At 40.4% G+C, this 23,711-nt stretch overlaps 2 protein-coding genes across 2 annotated transcripts in view; one reads left to right on the top strand and one right to left on the bottom strand.

Annotated features, from left to right (window-relative positions):
- The window catches only part of LOC119028967 (adhesion G-protein coupled receptor D2), an 83,836-nt gene extending 70,995 nt beyond the window's left edge, over positions 1 to 12,841 (top strand). Inside the window, exon 25 of the mRNA XM_037115452.1 lies at positions 12,046 to 12,841. Within this exon, the coding sequence (XP_036971347.1) occupies positions 12,046 to 12,183 (138 nt within the window). The 3' untranslated portion in view covers positions 12,184 to 12,841. The remainder of the gene's footprint in view (positions 1 to 12,045) is intronic.
- A 928-nt stretch (positions 12,842 to 13,769) lies between these two features.
- The window catches only part of nr5a2 (nuclear receptor subfamily 5, group A, member 2), a 69,400-nt gene continuing 59,458 nt past the window's right edge, over positions 13,770 to 23,711 (bottom strand). Inside the window, exon 7 of the mRNA XM_037115071.1 lies at positions 13,770 to 16,234. Coding sequence (XP_036970966.1) covers positions 15,987 to 16,234 — 248 coding nt within the window. The 3' untranslated portion in view covers positions 13,770 to 15,986. The remainder of the gene's footprint in view (positions 16,235 to 23,711) is intronic.

Genomic DNA, 23,711 nt, shown 5'->3' with positions numbered 1-23,711 from the left:
CTTTGCACGGCAGTTCTCTCACATACAAATGCCAATAAACATATGCACAACATAAAATGTTTATGACTCTCACAGTCACACACACACATAAAACAACAAACACACTCGCTCACTCACATGTCTTGGGGTTACCACCAGTCCTGTTCCATTAATCCAAAGCAACCAGTGGTGATTGATCAATTAGCCCTGCTTAAAGCTGGGGATCAGGCTGATCAATAGCACTGATCACCAGCCAAAGGTTTTTCATTAAGACCTGCTGCTCTGCATGAGTAGACTCCATTAGCATAGGCCAAATGGGCTGTGAGGAATGCAAATGCTGGATTGAAAACACACACACATGCACAGGCCTCATAGCTTTGCACTATTATCTAATGTGTATGTATGGGTAGATGCAAAATCACAGTATAATTGTAGTTTGTGTCATTTACAAACCAGTTGTATTGCTCCTTTTGATATCACACACATCTCTATTATATGTTCAAGCATATGCAATTGATTAAACAAAACCTCTCTTCTTTACATGTAGAAAGCGTTGTTTTATTTGACTGAATTTAGGTAATCAGATGTAAACCAATCTTGTTCGCACAATAATGACAAGTTGCGCTGTCAAACAGTCTTGGGGAAAAAGAGAATCAACAACTCTGACTGGTTGTAATTTTAGTAAATTCTAATCACAGATGATGATATGGTTACAGTTTTACAACACTGTGATTTTTAAAACAATTTTAAATCAATACAGTATTTAATAGCTTGAGTGTATTCAAAACAAAAAAAAACCCCAAAAACTTTGAGCAATCCCTTCCTTAGTACTGTCTATTCATAGTCGTATTTTCTTCTTAAAAATGGTCAGGAAAGAAATATTCCAAAATACCACCATAAATGAGTCATATTGCCTCTCATGGTGTTTATGGTATTGTTGTGGCCATGTCTAGTAGCATTTCCCTTTTGTCCCACTCATTGTCAGTCTTCTTTGTTAGTTACCTGAAAAACAGCGGATGTTGTTACACCAAAGTGATATTTCTGATGCACGACCCCATCAAACCCACGGGATCATCCATGCCTAAAATACAAAAACAACGGCCAGCTACCACTGACAAACTCACCTTTCTCACCCTTTCCTAACCCTCAGTGGGGCACAGGGCCATTGTTTCACTTAAACAATCCTCATTGAATTAAAAACTGCCTGCCTGCTTTGTTCAGAAAGGCCGATGTGTAGTGCTGTCATGGGTCCTATCGTTAATGTGCCATCACTGTACCTCACATCCTCAGCAGACACAGGCAGCGCTGAGCTTATTTCCTCCATCTGTAGGTGAATGAGTGTCCACATATGCATCGATGTGTGTTGTGCAAGTGTGTGTGTGTGAGGAAGAGAAGCTACCACAGTACAAGTGTGTTCGTGGATGGGGTGAATGAGGGAGAGAGGAGGTTGGAGTGTGGGTCATTGTGTGTATGTCTATGTGTGATAGCATTAAATCGCTCAACAGAGAGAGCAGATAAGCCTTATGCCATGAGGTGCTTTGGTCACTGGTGGAAACACTGCAGAGACCTGATGAAATCCGCACACACACACAGTCAGTCATTTCTTTCTACAGAAAAAGCTTTACTATATCTAATCTATGACAACAAAGCCAAAGAGATGGTTTAAGGATGATGGTAGTAATAGATGAATTACTTGATTAGTTCTAAACAGATAACCTCTTTATATGTCCCTGACCATGACACAATAAGCCTGAGCCACTCGCTTTTTGTAATTCCACTCAAACCATCAATGATACTGCCAAAATTTAATTTAAGGGCTATGTCACAGTCAGAGTATATTAACAAGAATACCAGAAAATGACAAATACAACACCTTTTTAGCCTATGATGTTTGGGTTTTGTTGATACTATTACTCTGAAGTATCAATCACCTCCAGTTTCATTTTTCAGGCTGTGATTTTATTGGATTGCATTATATTTTTATTCATCTTACCCCTGGAAAGAACAGATAAAATGTGCGTGCATGCACATTTGTGCGTGCACGCACATGTGTGTGTAAGTGCTTGTTTCTCTGTATTAGCGGAAAGGAAGGGAGTTGGTCGTAGAGATACTGAGGCAGACAGGAAGAGATCATCCTGGTGCTACCATGGCTGGGGTTGAGCCCTCTGGCTCCCCAGGCCCATACAAAGTACACATGCAGGTTATTGCTGATACCCTCACAAACATCTAAATGGATGGGCATGCCAGTACACACAGAACAGATGAATGTAATGTCTCCTTTCTCCTGGCCTCTCACATCTCAACTTTTTACCTCGTCAGTATTGATTGGTGTAATTTTCATGCTTGAGAAAAGTAGTATTTTTAACTACTTTATTCTCAAAGAATCATTTTATATTATAATCATCAACGTCCGATAAATGCCAAAAATGTAAAGTGTGTCCATAAAGTGTCAACGCTGCCAGTCCAGCTACATACATACACATGGACAGTCACAAGAGTCCCAAGAGTTGAATGGGTTTTGCAAGGTTTGCATGGCAGCAGAATGATATTTCCGTGAGCTGTGTGTGGGTGGGTGGGGGTGGGTTGGATGGATGGACGGATGACACCCGTATCCATCCCCACTGGGGAGAGGAAGTCCCTATCAGAACACAACAGGAAAGAGACAGAGCAAAAACAAGCCCATGTCTTTTTGGACATTAAATCACTTCCTGTAAAGCTCTGGGCTGCCTCCCCCACCATCCTCAGCATCCGACTCTCAGCCCAGTTCAACCACCATTTTGGCAGACAGAGAAATTGATCAAGCCTCTTCATCTATGTAAGCAAAAAGAGTGCATGTTCCTGTGGGCACACATCTCATGTATTGCAGTTGTGAGTCAAATAACTTATCAATAACAGAGAGAAGAGGTTTGAGACCCCTTCAGAACAAGTGTATTTTTATCTTTTAACAATACAAAACACCTTTGCTTCAAAAACAGAATCTGTTGCCTTACAGCCACAGTGTATATACTGTGTAGGTAATGCTGTGCAGCTTGCCAATCTGATTTATCGCTGTGACTTGCAGATGTGATGAGTATCGTAGGATGTAAGTGCCATATAAATCCCTGTATCCTGACAGATCACAAGCCCACAGTCTGGACGTGGTGCTTTGATCCTCATCCAAGAACAAAAACAAAGAGACAAAAAGGTTTATCTGTGGCTACTGCAGGAAAAGCCCTTTTTAATGGTGTCAGGAAAAGACAATGACCACAGGTTTCTTTCAAAACACAAACAGTAGTCTTACTCTGGCTGCTTGTGTGTAATACAGAATAGCTCATTGCAGTCATCAGACATCTTGATTAAATCTCATGCGTATGTAGGGTATGTAACTCTTGCACAATGCTGTCCTCATCTTGGGCACAGCTGTAAAAAATATGACTTCCTTCCTGTAGGCAATTTCCTGTTTATGCCTGACTTCAGGTCAATAGAGGGGGATAGTGGTCGCTACCTCACCCACTGTCATCCTTCCCTAATGTCACCCGCAACCCAGTAGTGATGATGCAGGATGTTAGAAAGCATGGTGTCGTGCCTACGTATATATGACTTATTTTGTAAACATTTCACTTCTGCTCTTTATCAATAAATACAATAATTACAGCCTCTTTTATCCTCAAAACACCAAAAAAGTAGAAATTACATTATTTGCCTTTTCTGCTCCCCACAAGATTGACCCACTCAGTCTTCCCCCCAAAAAGTCTCAAGTGCACATGGATCTTCCTGAGATGCCCCGTTTGTTTCATTTTCTGCTTATTTGCCTGAAACAGGCAGCAGCCGCTGCTGTGAATGTTTAATTTAAGAGCTCATGTTCCCCTCTGCACGATATGTGGTGGTTGGGAACATGGACAGACGTGATGAGGGGGGTCCGATGTTAGGGTTGAGGGAAATGGGGTGGGGGGAGCTGATGGAGACCCCCAGGTCTCTGGGCGCAGTCATTAAGATGGCTTCTCGGTGTGGAGATGAGAAAGCATGCTCGGCACTCTGGGCTTATTGAAGATGCTCCCCTGCCTACTTGGCGCATCCATTATTTATGAGTTTTTACAAATTTCAACTGACATTTTTATCAGTTGTGAACGTCTGTTTCTGATTTGGCCACACTGGGTGTGTCTGTCCTCCCACAAGATGAAAATATTGGTCAAATATGACTGCTTGGCACTACAAATTTAAAAAATATTACTGTTAGATGCAGGTTTCTTATTGCTTTATATGAATGCTTTGCATTTTTGACATTTCATGGTGCAAGGGCTGTATTTAAAATTGCTGACACATTAGTTGGTGACACAAATATAGTGCCATGCACTGTAACGTTTGGGCAACGAGAAACTTCAAATGTAATATGCTTGATAACACCAAAACCAATTAGTCTTCAGAAAATTCAAAGGTTGTTCCTGTTGCCAAATCCACTGCAAACTCTACAGCTTTGCAACTTCAAGTCTTTAACTGGCATATAATCTGTAAGGTACTCTTAACAATGTTTTCTTATGCTTGTTAATCACTTTTCATATTTCTCTGATTATGTATAGTAATTATGCAATGTTTGACACTGGAGAAAAGCAGGCAAATGCATGATGGACATGGAATGCAGCAATAACTACCATTTATGTTATGAATATGTGTGTGTGTGTGTGTGTGTGTGTGTGTGTGTGTGTGTGTGTGTGTGTGTGTGTGTGTGTGTGTGTGTGTGTGTGTGTCAATGAATAACTAGCTCGGGTTTGTCAGGAAGCGTCATCCCTCTGCAACCTACCACCCCGACCCTGTTTCTCTCTGGCTGAGCCAGTATTGATCCGACCGCTGCCCTGTGCTTTGGTGTTCAGCCTCAGGCTTCGCACAGCCTCACCTCACCTTCCATCACTCACCTCACATTAGACTCTGAGCTTGATATGCACTGTTGGGCTCTGGTACACTCCCAGAGAGAGAACTTGTCAAATGCCAGTTAATGTGAGCTGTACCAGAATGCTGCCCTCTTGCTGTCAATCTTGCATCAGTGTCGATCAAGGTCGATTAGAACAATGCTGTGCCATCTATTATACATTTTTGTTTTCGGAGAGTTGCATTTCCTTATTTGTAAAGTGTTGTTTTTGTCAGTAGAACCTTGATCAGACAAAACAAATCATAAATCTCTGTCTTTTCTTTATCTCTTTTTCAACAAATTCTGGTCTTGTTCAGCCGCATTATATAGCTGGCAGTAATGAAGTGTTCATGAATGACAAATTGTTTATCTCCTTGTCAGCTGGTGGCTTGATGGTCTGCTTATGTTAGCAAAGTTGTCAGCTCTCTAGTTTTTGGTTACAAGGAATGTGATCAATACAAATGCATGTAGACACGTGTCCATATTTGCAACAGCGATTTATAAATTAATTTCATTCTGCAACTTTAGGAATTCCAAATTCTTGCACATTGTTATTTTAAAGAAAGGGCCAGAATGAGACAACTCTGCCATTGTTATGCCAGATGTTATGTTGTAGTTTGCAGGGGTTGATAGTTTTAACATGGAAGGTTTTAATGGAGTTGGAAGGCCACTCAGCGAATCAGGAATTAGTTGGTTTAAAACAGTGACCTGGTCGAGAATGTGAAAAACAGGCAGCATCCACTGCCATTTAGGGCTGGACCACAGGCTTGTGGTGTTGGTTGCAGTGCCTCAGCAACCAGAACCAGGAATTATAATGATATCCAACGGAGTTCCAGCCAACATAAGCCTGTACACTCAGACTTTGTTTCTGTTGGCCACCAAACCATAACGCAAAGAATTGCAATAATCAAATGCTTACATGATTAACAATTTCACACAGGTGACAGGGAAGGTTAGTGATTCAGTGGAGCAGATCCAGACCTTGTCAGGTTTAGCTTGATCAACACCAGCATGACAGACCCAGAGCTGCATGTGATGTGAAGCAGCCTTTTCCCTGTTACACTTAACTCCTGGCCTCTCTAAAACAGAGCCACGGTTCCAAACAGATGCTGAGGGGATGTTCCCCGAAGATTTTCCCTGGGGCCCGTACTCTCCTTTTTCATAGCTATGTTTAAGTCTGTGATGTTCATTTATAGGAGCCTCTATTACAGTGTTATTGCTGCCCCTGGCAAAGGACCCAGCCTCTTAAGAGTCCTCAGTAGCTTGCAGAAACTGTTGCTGTCCCGAAGGAGAGACAGCAGACTAAATAATCAGTTTCCCATCACAGTGACAATGTGAGAGCAGCTGTTTGCATCTGAAGGCCTGCCAGCAATTGTCCGTGATGTTCTGAAACAGAGAAGGAGAGAAGGGAAGCATGGAGGGAGGGGAAGATGAAAGGAAAGTTTCTTTCTGCTTGATTCAGTCCTCTTAAGGGTCTTGATATTGATCTCACCAACAGACCTACTGATGCATGTGCAGAGACACATGCACAAATACTTACACCCATCTGTGGCCACACATTAGCAGAGACAAACAATAAATTGAAGCTTTTCTCATTGCCACACTCAATAATATACAGTATTTGATTTAGAATTTACATTACTTTTTTTGTTTAGCAGAATTTCTGTAGCTCTTTGCCACAATAAACAGGAGTTTATCAATCCAAACAAACAATGATGTTAAAGATAGTGAAGGAGTAAAGCCGGTTCAATGAAAACTCATTAAGGCCAGTCTGTAAGAATTGTGTTTTCAAGGGTTGTTTATCATTTGCTCAGGCATCTGGTTGATATTGCACAGGGCCTTGATTGAAAGCATTCAGTCTTTAGTAAAAGATGTATTGCCAAACCATTTTGCTGCCTTTGTTTGAAACCGACCGCACCTCTCAGCTCAGTAATGTTGACACAATTGTTTGCACAAAAGGCATCATTAAGTGTGTATCTTTGTATGCTCACTTAAATTGATTTCTGTAGATAAATGGCTTCATGGATCTTTATATGTGTGTGTAGCAATGTCTGAAGTGTGAGATGTGTATGTGTGATCGGTGATGGTCCTGTTCCGCCCTGTTACGCAGTTGGTCACAGCTCAAGGCTGGTGGTCCTGTGAGATTAAAAATGTTTTATGTGACATGATCTGAAGCCACCACCCTGCCCCAGTGCATGAAATTAGATATACATTTTACTGTATGTCCATCAGCGTTAGTATAGAGCAAACACGGACCACATAACCTCGTCACTTTTCACATTTTGCTGATTAAAAGTAGGTTCTTTATTTTACTATTAAGTCTGCCACACAACAAATGAATGTGTCTGAAGATATTCAAACACCAGCGTGTGTGTGTATACACTACATATTCATCACATTACTGCGACACAAATCTGCAAAATGTGTGATTGACTGACATCAGGGTACAAAAATCTTGTCTCCACAGCCATTTAATTGAGGGTTAAGACTCAAGTTTGGTATTGGACTAAAACTAAGACATACTGGGGGCACCTCGCAATCTCCAGGAAATATTCTTCATTGCCATGTTGTCACAACAAAGCACAAGCCTCATTCTCTAAAAATTGGGATGCTTTGTAAAAGGAAAATAAAAACAGAATGCAATCATATACACAAGCACTATGAGATGTTCCTGAGCATGTGGTTCACAGTGATGAACCTCGCCCCACCCCTGCTCATGAACGAATTAGTGTTTCAAGGATGCCCCTTTCATACCTTTCACGGTCTTGTGTTGCCCATCAAACATCAAATATGGTAGAATGATATATTCATATAGTTGATGGTGTAAAACAATAAAAATGTTGCTTTATATGTCAAGTGCACATCAATACGGTTTAGCACATTATCATTTTTTTGTTTTAATTCTATTCCACACTGCGTTACCTTTTTTTTTTTTTTTCTTTTTTTTTTTTTTTAAGTCAAGGTTGTGAACCTCAATACAATGTAGTCACAAAGAAGTAGTTTAGGTAATGTGTTAGTGTGTTTCTAAGCACACTTGCATGTGTGCTTGCCAGCCTGATTCAGCCTCTTCTCAGGTTATAAACCATTCGACTTTTGTAGTTCTAAGACACTTTGTTTAAGGTCGAAGACTGGAACTTTCTGAGTTGAAATAAATAAACGAGTAATGACACTGTGGGTGTTCTGATTCCCTATAGCCTGTTTTTCACTGCCAAAGCACCTGTCACAAACACCTTTACTTTTGAGTGCAAGACAGTCTGGTACTTTTGTCTAATGTCTGCAGTTTTTCCCAGAAAAGTTGATTAATTTAAATTTCCTGCAGTTATAACAGCAATTTCTTAGGAATTAACTGGAGCAGAGGTGTGTAATTAGTTAAGTATGATGAGGAGCAAAAGCGCAAGCTCAAAACCATCGATTGGTGTGAAAAATGACTTCACGTTAGAAGTACATCTCCTGTTTCCTTTCTTGCTGTAATTGAATTGTTTTGAAAGGTTTGTATCAAGTTATTGTCTCTGTGTCCAAAAAATGCTTTGAGGTCAAAACAGTCTCTTTACACAGGCTCCTGCAGCCGATGAACAGTGTTGTGACATTCAGGTTGTCACGTTATTACGGATGCAGCAGACCTCTTTCTCTGATGTACACACAGAGCACTCCTTTTGACACTGTCAAAGCAAAGGTCAATATGCCATGTGCTGTCAAGCATTCACCTCTGCCACTTGGCTGAGGTCTGGCAAGATTAATTCTTTGTGTCTTGCGGTCTCTCTATGCACCAGCTTCATCTTTCTTACAATGGAGCCAAGCAAACACAGGAGAAAAGTATGCGCCTGAAAGTGTGTGTGTATGTATGTGTGTGTGTGTTTGTGTGTGTTTTAAAAGACATTGGTGCAACCGTTTTAACAGGGCGACTCTGTTTGAATTAGATGTTCTAACCCCCCGCTTGCTAAATGGATTTCTGAAGTGGCTGTAGTTGGAGGCTTTCAATCGGATGCAACCTTGAGTCCTTTTTTATGTGAGCTCTGTAGGATTTAAGTGCTGGTATAACATGAGCACGACTGAATGCATGCTCCTCATTTTTTGAAATTGAAAAATCTCCAAAGGCTCTCCCCATTGTGCAGGCAATTAATGGAATGCTGGCAGCGAGGTTCAGGTGCTTAAAAGTTGTATTTTTTCTCTCTCTCTCGCTCCCTTTTTAATGACTAATAAAGGATAATCATCGTGGAAAAAAACATCATAATGCTGTAGGCTTCCTCTTTATGCACAATGATGTATAATGCATGCTTTGAAATGAAACGGCAGTGGCCTTCAAACCATTCCATCTCCAAACCTTAGTGTATTTGTTTTGCATGCCACAGTGAGGCTTTTGCATAACAATAGTGAGTGTTCCCATTAACAATGCTTGCCTATTAATTTGATCTTTACATTTTTAAAGTTTGTCCATCAGACCGCCAAACAATGGGTCCCCCAGTCACTGTTTGGCATAAGTGATTAGAAAGTTGGCTAATTGCCCCTCTGAAGAGTTGCGCAGTTTCTTCGTAGCCATCTTGGTTGTCTGTAAGCCTCTACCAGTTTTAACACTCAAAAACAGAAAAAGAAACCAGTTTATTCAGCAACAAAATGCAATGAATAGTGATTTTCTCTTCCTTTTGGAAAATATGTCCCAATCATTTGAAGACAACCTGTAGTGACTTTGTAGATATAAGAGGGGAACACATAAAATACCAGTGACAGTCAATCTTACATCAGTGCTTGTTTTATTAAATCAGTGCCCAGCACTCTCTTAAATAATCTCTGAAATACTTGTTAAGGCTATGATTTAAAACAGTTTTGATTGGTTTTGTTTTGTTTTATTCTGCTAAATGATCAAATTAGATATTGTGACAAAATACCATAAACTTTGTCAGTTCCAAAAAAAGCTTTGTCTCAGCTGCCTGGAACTGATGAACTATGATATTGAGTAATAACATGTGGCCACTATCTAAGGAATGATAAGAGGATGGTCTGTGTGTATTACATACTTGTAAATTGATTTTCTCAGGGGAGGACATTCCTGTTGTGGTTGGGGGCTACAAAGCCACGAAATTAAGGTGAGAACAAAGAGGCCTGTAATGACCTGGAATAACTGAGTTCAGTGTGTCCAGTACTTTATATGTATTTGAAATTTGTGGTGGTCACTTGAAAAAAAGTTTTAAACAAAGGCAAAGAGTAAGATTTAATTTGTGTTCAAATAATTTGATTTGTTGTGTTGAAATTGTTGGTATGGTGGGTTAACATTTCAAATGAATTCAACAAAGTTTTTGCCACCATGCGGCGCTGAGCGGGTGTTCATTTTATTCAGTCTGGTTATGCTTTTCTCAGGCCTGCTGGGCCTTAGGTCCTGCCTGAAACTGGACTGAATACCAAACTGGCTTATTCCAGTGTTCAGTTGCACCTTTTCTTGCAATCTTGGAACACTTCCAAGAGCTTTTGTTTTTTCTTGTGCCCTCAATCTCTTTCTCTTTGACTGCGCTTTGACAATGCAGGGAAACATACAAGCGCATCTCGGTAAACACGAGTGATGTGGTTCCAGAGTTTAAAAGCTTCACATAACACTGGCAGACACAACTTGGGGCTGTTTGTGTGATGGAAAGGAAAACTTGTTTAGAAACTGACAGCGCTGCGTCTGTGTGTGTGTGTGTGTGTGTGTGTGAGAGAGAGAGAAAAAGAGAGAGAGAAAGAAACTGTGTGTATGTGTGCTTATGTTGCTTTTGGCAAGTTATTCATTTGTGCTTTTTTTTTCTTCTTTTTTCTTGCTCTCTGTGTGGTTATCTTTTGAGTTGGTCGGTTTGGAGCTGATGTCCACCTTCGGGGATGCGCATAGCATGCATTTCTGAGTATTTTCACCTGAGGCTGCACTTGTTAGAGTCTGCGGATAAATGTATATACATTATTTATACAAATTCAGGGCGAGTGAAAGCAGGTTTAACACATTTACAGACAGGAGGCCTGGCACTGCAAGCCAAGCTCCAAGTGAGGATTGCAATGTTGCGCAGCAGGGATCGAGCTGGCCTCTTGCCTGACTGTGACCGGCATCCGTAATGCTGCGATAGAACACTGCTAATGTTATCATCAACAATGCAGCAACCCAATGGTCACTCACATCGTCGACTTAATGGAGGAAATGTGTGAAAAAATAGCTTGTCCAAACTTTGGTTTGTTGCATTTACAAGGAGCATTTAAGAAACTTGTTGATTATAATTGCTGTGAGGCTCGTCAAATGTGTGTATATATATATATATATATATACACACGAAACCTTTGAACAACTTATTTATGTATTTGGGCAAAAATGTAATTGCATTTTGTAGGGACTGAGAATTAAACAAAACTTTAAATGATTTTAATGTACCTGAGAAGTAAAGGATAGTAGGAAAGTCAGGTCCTGTGTTACAGGTAGTTGCATGTTGGATCATACAGAAGGAGGATGTCTCTGTGCTGTTGTAGCTTCACATCTCAGCAGTGAGGCTAGTCAAATGTCATGTCTTATCAACTATAGGATATAAGAATATTTTGAAAATGATTCTTCATATTTTACCTAATGATTCCATGCAATCTTTACTTTTTAGGAAAGTCAACATCAACATCATTAGAATATTCTTTAACATCATGAAAAAATATATATTTGTAATAGCACCTATGTATTTTGATAAATAACAAAGATCTAATTTATAATAACAGCAACATTTGTGGGGTTGATGGTTGTAGGATGAGTGAACAGAGCTGCACTTAGAATTTGTATTATTTTAGATAGCTTTATGAAGACTAGAGTATATGTAACATTATGTATCATTTTCGTGTTACTGTTTACTTTTATGAAATAGTTTTGCCAAGGAACACAGATCGGTTCAGATAGAAACGTTATAATATCATGAAGGAAATGAATGCGTTGAATGACATTAAAGTAGATTAAATCAGTTACAAGGACAGTCTTTATAGAGAGGAAGGGTTGAGTTGGTCAATTCAATGATAAAAGCTGTTGTAATAAAACATATCATATGTAATTTAGCTTTTCTTAATATGAAGTGGGAAATGTCCCTCCGTCCTCACATACATCTACCAGTGCATTTTGTGACCTAAGCCTTGAATAAATAAATAAATGTTTTCTTAATTTGACTTGCCCCCCCCCCCACTTACCCCCTTCTCCCATTCAGGAGCCTCCTCCCTCAGAGGTGGATACCTTGCCAGCTGGTTGCAGTCTTCATGTTCCCATGGAGCTGGAGTTTGCAGCCTCCTGTTTCCCTCGCAGCCCTGCGCCACACAAGAACTGTGGCCTCGTCTACGTTGACTGACCAGGCTGGTGACGGTGATTGTTATTTCATTTCATATTGTGATTCTTTGTCAGTCAGACTTTTTGTGATGTTTTTCTTTGTATTATAACTCATTTTACCTTTAATCATTGTAGAGACACATAATTATTTGGTACGTGTGTTTGTTTCCTTCATAGTGGTTGTGAGTATGTTCAGTGATCCAGGACTCATTCTGCTTTTAACACTTTTTTCAAGATGCGCTGTATAATGATGTAAACTAAATGCCTCAAATATAATTTCACTCTAAACTTCAATTCACAAAAAAAAATCTTCCTCTTTGCATTTGGTATATTTGTATTTTTCATAGTGTAAGCTCGTCCATGGCTTTACTTGCTGTACATTTGCAGAGCATTACTGTGTGCTGTCCAGTAAAGTGTGTTACAAGAACTGAATAATGGGGCATACTTTTGATCCATTAGTGTGAGATATATATCATGTGACTGTGATGTCCCTGGGTTGGTACAGGTGGAAATTTGTATTACATGCCATTCCCTCACTTTCCCCTGTTATTGTAAAACAATCAAATAATGGCCAGAATACCATCAAATGAAATAATATGGTTCCTGATTCTGTACATGTACAGAAGAAAGTATATGTTGAGAGACGAAATAAAAATACAAATAAGCTCCTGTGTACCTGAACTCCTCTAATGTTTCTTGTCATTCTACTGTCAACTATCAAATATGGCAGCAAAAAGTGTGTGCCCACTGATACCCCTTTTCCTGACATTTATAATCCCAAGATGATGCTGGTTACAACAAGACAAAATGTGTACCCAAGAAAAAATGTCCCAAAGAGAAAAATAATATTTAAGAATTGGTGAACTTATTCTTTGAATTTCTCTGTAGATAATGTGTTTCTAAATCTTCATGTCACTTGGGAATTAATCTCTCATAACTATATAACTATAAAGTATTCAAGGCTTGCTGGAATAGCTATTCATTATCCCTCTTTAAGAACACATGTAATGGAACTGGACAGCATTAGTGTGCGCAGGAAGCGAGAAACGGTTGTTATAAGCATAATAATTATTTATTGACTTATGAAGAAAAACTTAAATTAGCCTCAGAGACACTTCCCAGGACAAGGTTAGTGATGGGGGTAGTCAGAATGTCAGCAGGAGCAGCAAAAGTCAGAGACAAGCGGGTGGGTAATAGCGTTTAGATGCATTGTGTTTCCGTGTGGTGACAGTGTACATGAGCATGTTAATGAATAAAAGGTTGTCATTCTTTAAGTCCTTGTTAAACCATTTATCTTGCGTTCAAGACAGTCTGGGTGCTCGTGAGCTACCAATTAGTTTGTTGTAAAGCAAATGTCTAAACTTCATTCCCTTTAACTTCTGACAACTGAAGTGACAGAATACTGTTCCTACTGTAATTAACTAAACTCCTGTTGAATGGAGCAGGACCACAGCAGTTCCACCAAACATGAATTGAATACTGACTTCTCCTGTTTGCTGATAGGAAATCCGAAGCAGCTGCAGAACCCTAACGCTGAATTTGAGGAAGTGGTTGAGAAAAGATTGTCTGATCATGAGGGTATGAGAAAATGGAGCTCGGGACCAGAAAGCGCTTATTATTATGGGATTTAAGTGAATTTTTTTTCTGTACATTAAACATGCCATTGAAAAACTTTTCAGATTGTTCTATGACTTCACAAAAGGTCGACAGGTAAAAAAGTAAACACCACAGGTTGTTGTGGGGGGAAGGGTTGGGACATTTTCAAAAGAAAACCAGTAACAACAACTACTGTGCATGTGAAAAACTCCACATGAAAATAATTTAGGGTGCCATGTTTTAAGAAAATAAAAAAAAGACAAGCCAGTTTTGTCAATTTTGGACACAATACCAGAAGTCACAGCTCACAGGGGGAAAGATGCAGTCTTTGGTACAAGAGCAAACGGGACAGAACAATGACGCAGGTTGAAATTCAGTAAGAAAAACCCATGTGGCACAAACATCTTTCACACCTACTCGCTTAAATACAATACTCTTTTCAATGTACATACTTGCATAAACATTTAAAAAGACAAAAAGAAATGTGGTGATTTTTTTTTTTTCTTTTTTCTTTTCGAAAGCCCAAATGTTGCTCCAGACCTGCATCTCTGAACTACTTGAGGAAACAAAACAAGAACATGCTACAGTAAACAAATTTATTCTGGTGCGGACACCTCACGTCATGTAACACATAGATGGAAACCCAGAGACGCAATAAATTATCTTCATTATTAAGCGTAACCAGTGACATACTGTACATCAAAAAGGTAAAAGCACTGTAAATAAAAAAAAGAAAAAAAAGTCTACAAAAAGGTTGAAAGTTAAACGGAACCCTTATACAGAAATGCTTAAGAAACAAATATTTGAATGCCAGCAGACACTAATTAATATTTAATTAATATTTTAAGTGATTCCTTTTTGATTTTAGTGTCTCACGACATAATTTAAGTACTGCTCAAAACAAATTAAAAAATAAAACACTGTACACACACCAAAGAAAGCAAACCAGAGGGATCTTTTTTTTTTCATTTCGTTGATTTCATTTTTTAGGAAATCATTGCTTTGCAATTTATGCTTCATCACAGTTCTCTCCCATATGACCACATGACTGTAAACACCTGTTGAATTATTCTTTTTTTAAATTTTTACAACATTAATACTTTATATATATATTTGTACATATTTCCATTCACATCTGCACGGTTAGCTAGCATGGTAATGAAATAAGGCAAGACTCACATAACTGTGACATCACAAATCTTGTTTTCTCTTATAATACTGATTATTAAGGTTATTTCTTTTTTTTTGTAATTTCCTTCTTCTGTTCTGCAGCAGGCTTTGGTCTTTCTGGACGAAGACAGGGACGATCCTTCTCCGTCTCCAGAATCACACTTTTGTTTTGTTCCAGTTTGATGAAATAATAAAAAGGGAAGGTGTTTTTTTGCAGGAAAAAAGGGCTATAAATACAATTATTTCAGCTGACATTAATTGAATTTATTTAACACTGGACTTTCTGAGGTACATAGTTTAAGATGATTTGGGGAGGTGAAATAAGAAAGGGGAACCACAAGGTGACCATGAGAAGCAAATGTCTTCCATTACAAGAGGGGAGAAAAAAAAACATCATATTTTTCTTCCTTTTGGCCTATTTATCGTTTTGTTCATTAAAGAATGTTCCTTTTTCAGACCTTTATTTTTTCATCATCAGTTCTCCCTTTTTCAGCTGCCGTGGCAGGTGTCTTTTGAGAGTTTGAAAAACAGACGTGACTGTAAGTAAGAGTCTCTGGTTCACTGCTTGTCATTACAGTACCAACGACAGCTAAAAGCCAGTTTTCAGTGAGAGGGCGCACAGAAATAAGCCGCCGCTGTACAGTCACAGAGTTTTCTGAAAGATGGGCGGCGTTACTCAGTTTCCTTTCTCAGCACAAAAAGCCTCTCACAGTGTCACCAGCGCTAAAACACTCAAGGGTTGTTAATTCTTTAAGTTGCAGCCTGCCAGCCGTGATAGTCTGTGCTAGTGCAGACGATTACATCCCATCTCGAAGTGTCAAATGCAGTGTTGGTTTCAAGTGTTTTTCTTTTTTCTTTTTGATATTGTCTTTGTGTGGTTGAGGAGATGTGGCTCTTTTCTTTTCTTTTTTTTTTTTTTTTAGAATCAAGGGTCCCATATGTTCTTTGTGTGTGCGCGTCACACAGTCGAGTCTCAGCTGGAGGTTCAGTTTGGTGAAAGCGTTGCTTGGAGTTTTTAGGATGTCTGCACAGCTGCATTGTGGGTTGCACAGTCTCCTCCTAAGCTCTCTTGGCGTGCAGCATTTCAATGAGCAGGTTGTTGCAGGGCACGTCGCCGTTCAGGTGTTTGTAGTAAAGGTATTCTTCCGCCTGCAGGCTGATGGCTCGGATCTCCGGCAGCCGGAGGAGCAGCTGGCCAAACTTGTCCGTTTGCTGTGGATAGTTGCACATGACGTAGTCCAGCAGTGCTGCGTTGACCTGCTCCTGGACACTTTCTACCAGGTGGAAGTTCTCCAGGTTCTTTACATCTATGAGAAGAAGCAAAGAAAAGATTCGATAAGTTAAAAATGTCACTCAAACTATCTCTAGGGGGCTGTTGGGAAGTATTAGTTTGCAGTACGAATGTACTTTCGACGCTTTATAGACATGACCTTCATAGAAAGTGTTACTGAACAAAGGAATAAAAAGGATTATAGAGATTTATAGGTTTATGTTGATTGTGGAATGGTAGTTGTGTGCACACTCAGTCCTAAATTTAGGCCTTGAGATGCTTGGCTAAAGTAATGTTCAAACAAGATTGGTCTTATATAATCAGCTGCCTGCATGTCTCATGTCAAACTGCGACGTAGAAGCTATTACCTCGAGACAGTTTCATAGTGTCACGGTAACCTCAATTGGGAGACAAGTGAAGGAGCCATGATCGCTGATATTTCAAAGACAAAAGATATAGAATAACGAGTGTTCTCATTTATCAGGGGACGGTGCTTCAACTTGTAATCTTTGGTTCTGGCTTGTATTTTTTATTTTTTTTTTACTTTAAAGAGGACTTCAAACTGCACCGCATGACGAAATATCCCTCCCTCTTCCACCTTTTTTTCCACTGAATCGTCTCTTGAGACTGCGATGTAGAGGGAATCAGGTAAAGGCAAAAAAAAAAAATAATAATTCTCCTCCTGAGAGATTAATTCCCCTCGAGTCCATGAATTATGTAGGGCAGAGTTACAGTCACATTGGCACCAGTGCTGCTCCTTAACCCAGCGCCTTCACTATCCTTTTATATCATAACAAAACAGAATGAATCGTAAGTATTTTAGAAGAAAATATTGTTTTCCAAGCGTCAATCTCGTGGAACACAGTTGGAACTTCAACTGCAGGGTGCTGAAATATCATCTTGGTGGGGAGGTGTTTTTTTCACCATAAATTTCATGTGCAGAATACATTTTTGCATCTTTCCAAAATCCTACCTTTACGCGCAGCTATAAGCACTTTTCCTTGACAATAATAAGCTCACTGGGGGTTTGAGCAGATTATTGCAAGACAAGACAAAAATTTGCTAAATGGATAATGGTGGTCCAGAGCGCTGTGTACTTGTCATGATTATGAAGCGCAGGGCTGCAGAATATTTAATCAGATAGTAGCTCTGTGTGTGTGTGTGTGTGTGTGTGTGATCTTTTATTAATCTGTTTGACCCCAGGTTGAGTGTGCTCACAGCGAGCTAATGTGGAATGACAGAGTCCCTGTGTCTAGTTGACACCTCCGGACCAATACACACATTAAATATACCATCTTTCATGCCAAATCTCTGCTTTTCTCTCAGACACGCACACACACACACACACACACACACACACACACACACTGACACTAATCCATGGAAATACACATAATATTTCTCTCTCACACACAGTATCCCCTTCCCACACACACACACACACACACACACACACACACACACACACACATGCACACACACCCCATCCACCCACCCATTGCATTAGAAGGAAGGAGGGGGAGATAAATCAGCAGCTAATGAGGTCTAGAGAATGAGAAGCAGGTCCTTCAAGGCACTTCCATCTATGATGCACTCTACCATGCTATTACAATCTGTATGTGTGTGTGTGTTCGCGCGCGCATGTGTCTCTTCTTGTGCTGCCTGTGTTTGTATGAGCAGGCGTGAAGCATGTGCATGCATACCCTGACCTCTGGGTGACACGGCGGGGGGCTAAATAAGGCCAACAAGAGGGCAGGAAAGGGGGGTTGGCCTGTGACAAAGGAGGCTCCAAACAAACATGACATGTGCTTTTTCCTGCTGCCACTCAGCTGCCTGACCCCCTATCAGACTCCTAAACTGCCTTTCACACCAGAAAAACCTCAGTAAAGCATTAAAGTGGCCTTATATAAGCTAACCCGGTAAGAGTGTGGGCTGTAGGCTTCAACACTCAGGCGTCCTACGCAGGTCAACAAGAACAATAATACTCATATTTTATCCTCACATTGAACAAATGTAGCACTGACATTTTTCTTTTTCTAAGCTGCTCATAAAGTCTTGAAAATGTGGAACACGTTTTTTAAGCTTATTGCTGGTGAAGGCTGTAGCCAGGATTTCTGGAAAGAGTCCATGACCCTCCACTGAACTTGTCCTGCCCTCTGATTTTTCATATTTATTCCCATTCAGCATGTTTTATTTATTTAATTAGCTTATTCAGTTAACTGTTGAACTACATTTTCCAGTAATTTTACTCTTTCAAAGCTATTTCAAAAGCTGTCTCAATGCCATGGATACAGTTGCCAGTGTCTGATAGTAAAATAGTCATTTTATAGTCCTGGGTATCAGACCTAAATACCTAACACATAAATACATCCTGAATACAGACTGAAATGTCGACAGCACCGTATCGGAAAGTTTAAAGGTTGGTATTAAATGCTTTGTCATCTTCTGGTTGATGTATTCCTTGTATCTAAAACTTTGCCTGAACTAAATCCGGTAGAGCCCCACCAATACTCGATTTTTGGGGCAGATGTCGATGCATAAGAAATTAAACAATTCTGATATCAGCCCATATACGTGCGTTTTCAAACACACATGTCTGAAAATTCATGAGATTATGTTAATTTGGAATATGAAAATGCAAGACTCTGTTTTGAACAGTATCATATACTTTAAGCACACAAATGATTTAATCGGTACATTTTTAAATAGTATTTAATACGTGTAAGGACAAGCGTTCTCGTCATCCATAACAATCATCCCACGCTGCTTAATAATCAATTCAGGGATGTCAGAGCCCCTTCTGAGTTTGATTAGGTTAATTTTGCAGCAACATGACAAGGTGAGCCCGGATCACTGCAAAAACATACGAGGTGTTGCCATGGTTTCCCAGAAAGATTTGTCCGCGTTTGTGCACCAGTGTGCACGCATGTGGAGGAGATGTTTGATGGGTGCATGTGTGGATGTTGTGTGGATGTCTCTGTCAAGCTAATTAGGGGGAAAGTGAGGCAAAAATACAGCATTTTAATTGCTAATTATTACCAGAGCCCCTTTTGAAAAAATAATGAATGGGGGCTTCCAAAATGGGAAAAAAAGAAAAAGGCAAAAAATGACAATAGTTTGATATCCAGTCCCGTTTGCAAAACCAGTGGGCAAGTGAAAAAACAGACCAAAAGCCATTCAGGTTGATGAGAAATGTTTGTTAATTGTGTTACTAATCAAACAAGACAAGTAGATTGATTATAATTGACTGATCACCCAGGGACAGAGGAGGGATGATGAACGAACGAGAAGGGTTAAGGGGGCATAAAAAAGAAAAAGACACAAATATCAACAACTGATCAATGATTCCAGACAGTGTCAGGTTGGAGCATTAAGTGTGCTAAGCGCTCTCTCCTCCTCCTTCAGTGACCCCCCTCTTCCCCCCCTCCTCTATCTTTCTCTTTCTCTCTCCATCTCATTGTTCAGTCACTGTGGGACTAATTATCAACTTTTTTTTCACATAAGACAGCCACAGTTCGTTGCAGCGCCGCGTCTGAATACTCAAATGGAAACCCCGAGGTCCCGCGGAATACATTGTTTCATTTGACGGGCGATCATGCTGAAGCCAGCGACCTAATGCTAAAGCACACACACACACAAACACACACACACACACACACACATTCATCTCTCTCACAGAGCCCCTGAAATCACCGCTGTGCTTTTTAATTAGACTAGATCTGCCGTGTGCTACGAGTGTGTGTGCCTGTGTGTACGTGCATGTGTGTGTGTGTGCGTTAGCATTTCTTTGCTCTCTCACTGCCCCTTACAATCAACCTGCTCTAGGGACACGTGCAAACACAACATTTAGATACACATTCACTCATGCAAATACTCGCTCCATTACTTCACTCTGATCTCAATAATGCCTCACAGAGTGGACACTGTGGTGTGAAAAAAAACTACGAAAAAAAAAAAAAAAAAAAATCACTCTGCTTAGATGAAGTCACTTGAAAAACAACTTTTGTTAAGATAAAAACTGTAAATATGAGGGTAAAATCATGTTTATTGTAAAAAAAAAAATCACCATTTTTTCATCAAATTATTGAAACTTTTTCATCTCCACATAAGACACTGCTGACAAGGCAACAGTTATACCTGTCAAAATAACACCATGTCCCTCGAATTGTACTTCTAGTGCTCAAATCAATAAAGCTCTTAGTCACATGCTGCTGATCCACTCCGCCTCCAAAACTTCACAACATGTGTTTCCTGCCGGGTCCAAAAACAACACATAAAACTCTTGGGTCATAAATGGTTATTGAGTCAAGTGCTGTCAGTTAGCTGGGCCAATTAAACGTGAATGGAAGACAAACTGGGCACTTCCTGTATAGGCGGGAATTACGGGCTTGGCTCTTCCAATCGGGACTTTCACAGGCGTTTATACGAGCCTATCAAAGCTGGAGCACCTTTTACAATTGCAGTGGCACTTCAAAGAGCAAGTGGTTGAACCCTTATCCAGGCAAAGTCCTTTTTATTGCACAGTGCTGGACTGTTATCAAGTCAACTGCTTGTCACTGCTACTTTATTCATTATTAATCTGCCTCAGCTCAGCTCCAATCAGAGCACAGAGGCGTTGAATGAAGCGAACCCAATAACCTTTAACTCTACTTGGGTTGAGGGGACCAAGTGAGGCCTAAGGACGGCCTACAATAAGCAACATGAGGAGCTCACTGGGGAGAATACGGGGAGAATATGGCTGTGTGTTAAAAACAGGGCAGCAGGGGCAATCAAAGCAAACAAGGTTCACAGGGCAAGGGGCAATGGCCGCATGGTTAACGGTATCACTTAAGTAGGCTATTATCTAATTTGTGGTGCACTGTCCTGATACATAAGCTGGGCTTTTTTGTATCGGAGAACCTTTGTATTACCTAGCTATGCACACACTCACCTCCATTCCCGTCAATAATCCACTGACAGCGTTTCTCCCGGAAGTGGATGTTTTTTTTTGTTTTTTTTTCCTGTACACGAGGCTCTGCTTCCCTGTTGGAGTATCTCAGTCCTCATCTATCTATACTTCCCAGCAAACGAGTTTCCCTGCTCCCTGTGGCTCTCCGCTTCCTCGTTTTCCTCTAAGTCCCATTTGGGGAATTCCCTTTCACCGACAACGCTTCTACGTAAAAAAAAAAAAAATGCTCGGGTTGTATGCTCCTTAACATTTAATGGGGGAGGTGTCTCAGACTTGACACACTAAAGGCTAACAGGATAACTAGCATCATTACCGTCCTATCAAATTATACAACAGGAGCATGCATATAAGCTTGACAGCAGAATTTTGGTTCCTAGTGAGACTAAATATTAGAGGACTTAAAGGCTGTTCAACAACAAACACTTAGCGCCTCATCCATTCATTTTTTGCAATGCCCGTTTTAATGTCACAGGAATATATTACTTTTTTTGGTAGACTGGGTTTAAATGTAACATAATTGCACATTTTGTGAACCAGTTTTTGCCTCCCCATATTCTTTATATCTTTATAATATCAACAGCAATCTAAAATAATCCCACTGGTGGACAGTTTCATCTGATTCTTGTGAGCTCAGGTCAACCACAGCTTCTTTTCTTAAGTATCTAATGGAGTGAAAGAATCGCAGGAAGTATCCTTTACACTCATTAACTTTTCACACATTTAACAAAGGCCTCATTAAGCACTGAAGAGTGACCCCTCATCTTGAAAAGTGACCCTTTATTTCATCCATATACAGTAACATACTGTTGCTACATGCCCTCAAGCTAACATAGAGCCCGATGTCCAGAGGCCAAATATCCTCTGCGCTAACAATGCATAATAACAACTGTCTCCCAGCTCCCGGCTCTGGCAACAGGCCACCAATGGGGACGGGTTACTGTCAGCGTGTCAGAATAAAGCATGAAGGCTCAATTTGCCCGCCGACTCATCAAACCCTCCCTTTAGCCACTCGGGGGGCCAAACGCCATGCGGCTATGAAAGAGAATTAAGCAGGTATGGTCCAGTTGGGGATATATTAAGTCAAATCTAAACCTCCGCCGACAACGTTGCTATTGTTGTTAAGTTAAACAGGTAGCGGCTGGTTCAGTTCTATCGCCCAAGGACGGGTTGGCGGGCTCGGCGGGGCGATGGAGAGAGGTCGAGAGATATTGAGAGGAAGGGAAAAGTGCCTTAGGTCCGATAAAATAAACAAGAGAAAAGGCGCTCGGAGCAGGAAGGAGACAAGCTTCTCTCATTGCTTATGCTTGCTGGAAGGTGCTGGGGATTTATCCTGAGGTGAAGGGGAAAACAAATTTACATCCTGTATCAGTTGGTCCTGGCTGTGGCTGTTATTATGGACTTGGAGGGCTGCAACAGATGGGCACAGCCAGGGAGGATCAAATCAGTGGGAATACATATTAAAGGGATAATTAATTATTTATTGATTGTTTTTTAAAGGGTTAATTACTTAACTTTTTTCTCCCTTAATAATCTGTAAAATTGTTAATTGATTCTCAAATGAAGACATTTTTTAAACTAGCCAAATATTTCCTGGTTCCAAGCTTCTCACCTGTCAGAAATTTCATTGCGTTCCAAATATCTGAGCAACTTTTGCTTTTGCTCTATCAGTCGAATAGAACATGCAAACCAAATTCTGGGGACTGGTAATTAACAAAAAAAAATAGACAATTAATCAAATGGCCGGAAAACCAGCTAGATTAATTAATAATGAAAATAAGCCTTTCCTCGCAGGCTTAATGGACATTAACTAAGGCTGTGCACCTTGTAGTTTATACTGTGAGCTGACCATTTTTGAAGCAAATCTTCAAACAAAACTACACAATAATGTTACTTGTTAAACGCACATTTTATTTTGTCTTGGCCCATTAGCAACTGTTCATATCAGACAAGCTGTGGACTCGCTGGGATAAAAGTCATGTTGCTGGCAAGAAAAAAAATCACATTGTCTCAGCATTATGAAAATCCATTCGCCGGAGGGATACTGAGACTTGAATCAGCAATGAACCTGGTGCTTAGCCCTCTGTGGTCCCTCTAGTTCGCCCCCCCCCCACTCCACTTCTTATTGCCCCCTTCTTCAGGCCCCCTGGAGGCGGAACCAAATGCCTTTCAATGAGCCGACCTCGGACGGCACGGTGCACCCACAGGTCCCTGCTCTCTCACCTTCCTAATGCCGTCTGGGTTGTATGGACAGTTAACACCCCCCCCCAACCAAAACACCTTCCGGTCATGTAGCTACATGCAGCTAATGACGCTAACACTTGACTGACAGGTTCAAATCTGCTGGAGAAATGATCCGCACAAAAAGTCACTGTGTTGGGTGTAATCTGAGGAAATGATCTAAGGAGCAGTGAAAGGGGGGAAAAATATGTAAGAATTCTGATGAATTAGAAATCAATATGGCTGAACCTGTGGGGTGAGGCTCGTCTCAACCTCACCTCTCACTTCATTTGTACCTGTCAGCAACAGTCGTGGCAGGCGCAGCATATTGTGTGTGTGTGTGTGTCGT

The sequence above is a fragment of the Acanthopagrus latus genome, chromosome 11 (assembly GCF_904848185.1).
Source record: "Acanthopagrus latus isolate v.2019 chromosome 11, fAcaLat1.1, whole genome shotgun sequence".
Taxonomy (NCBI): domain Eukaryota; kingdom Metazoa; phylum Chordata; class Actinopteri; order Spariformes; family Sparidae; genus Acanthopagrus; species Acanthopagrus latus.
The sequence above is the reverse complement of the archived record's forward strand: the minus strand, read 5'-3'. Positions and strand labels throughout refer to the sequence as shown.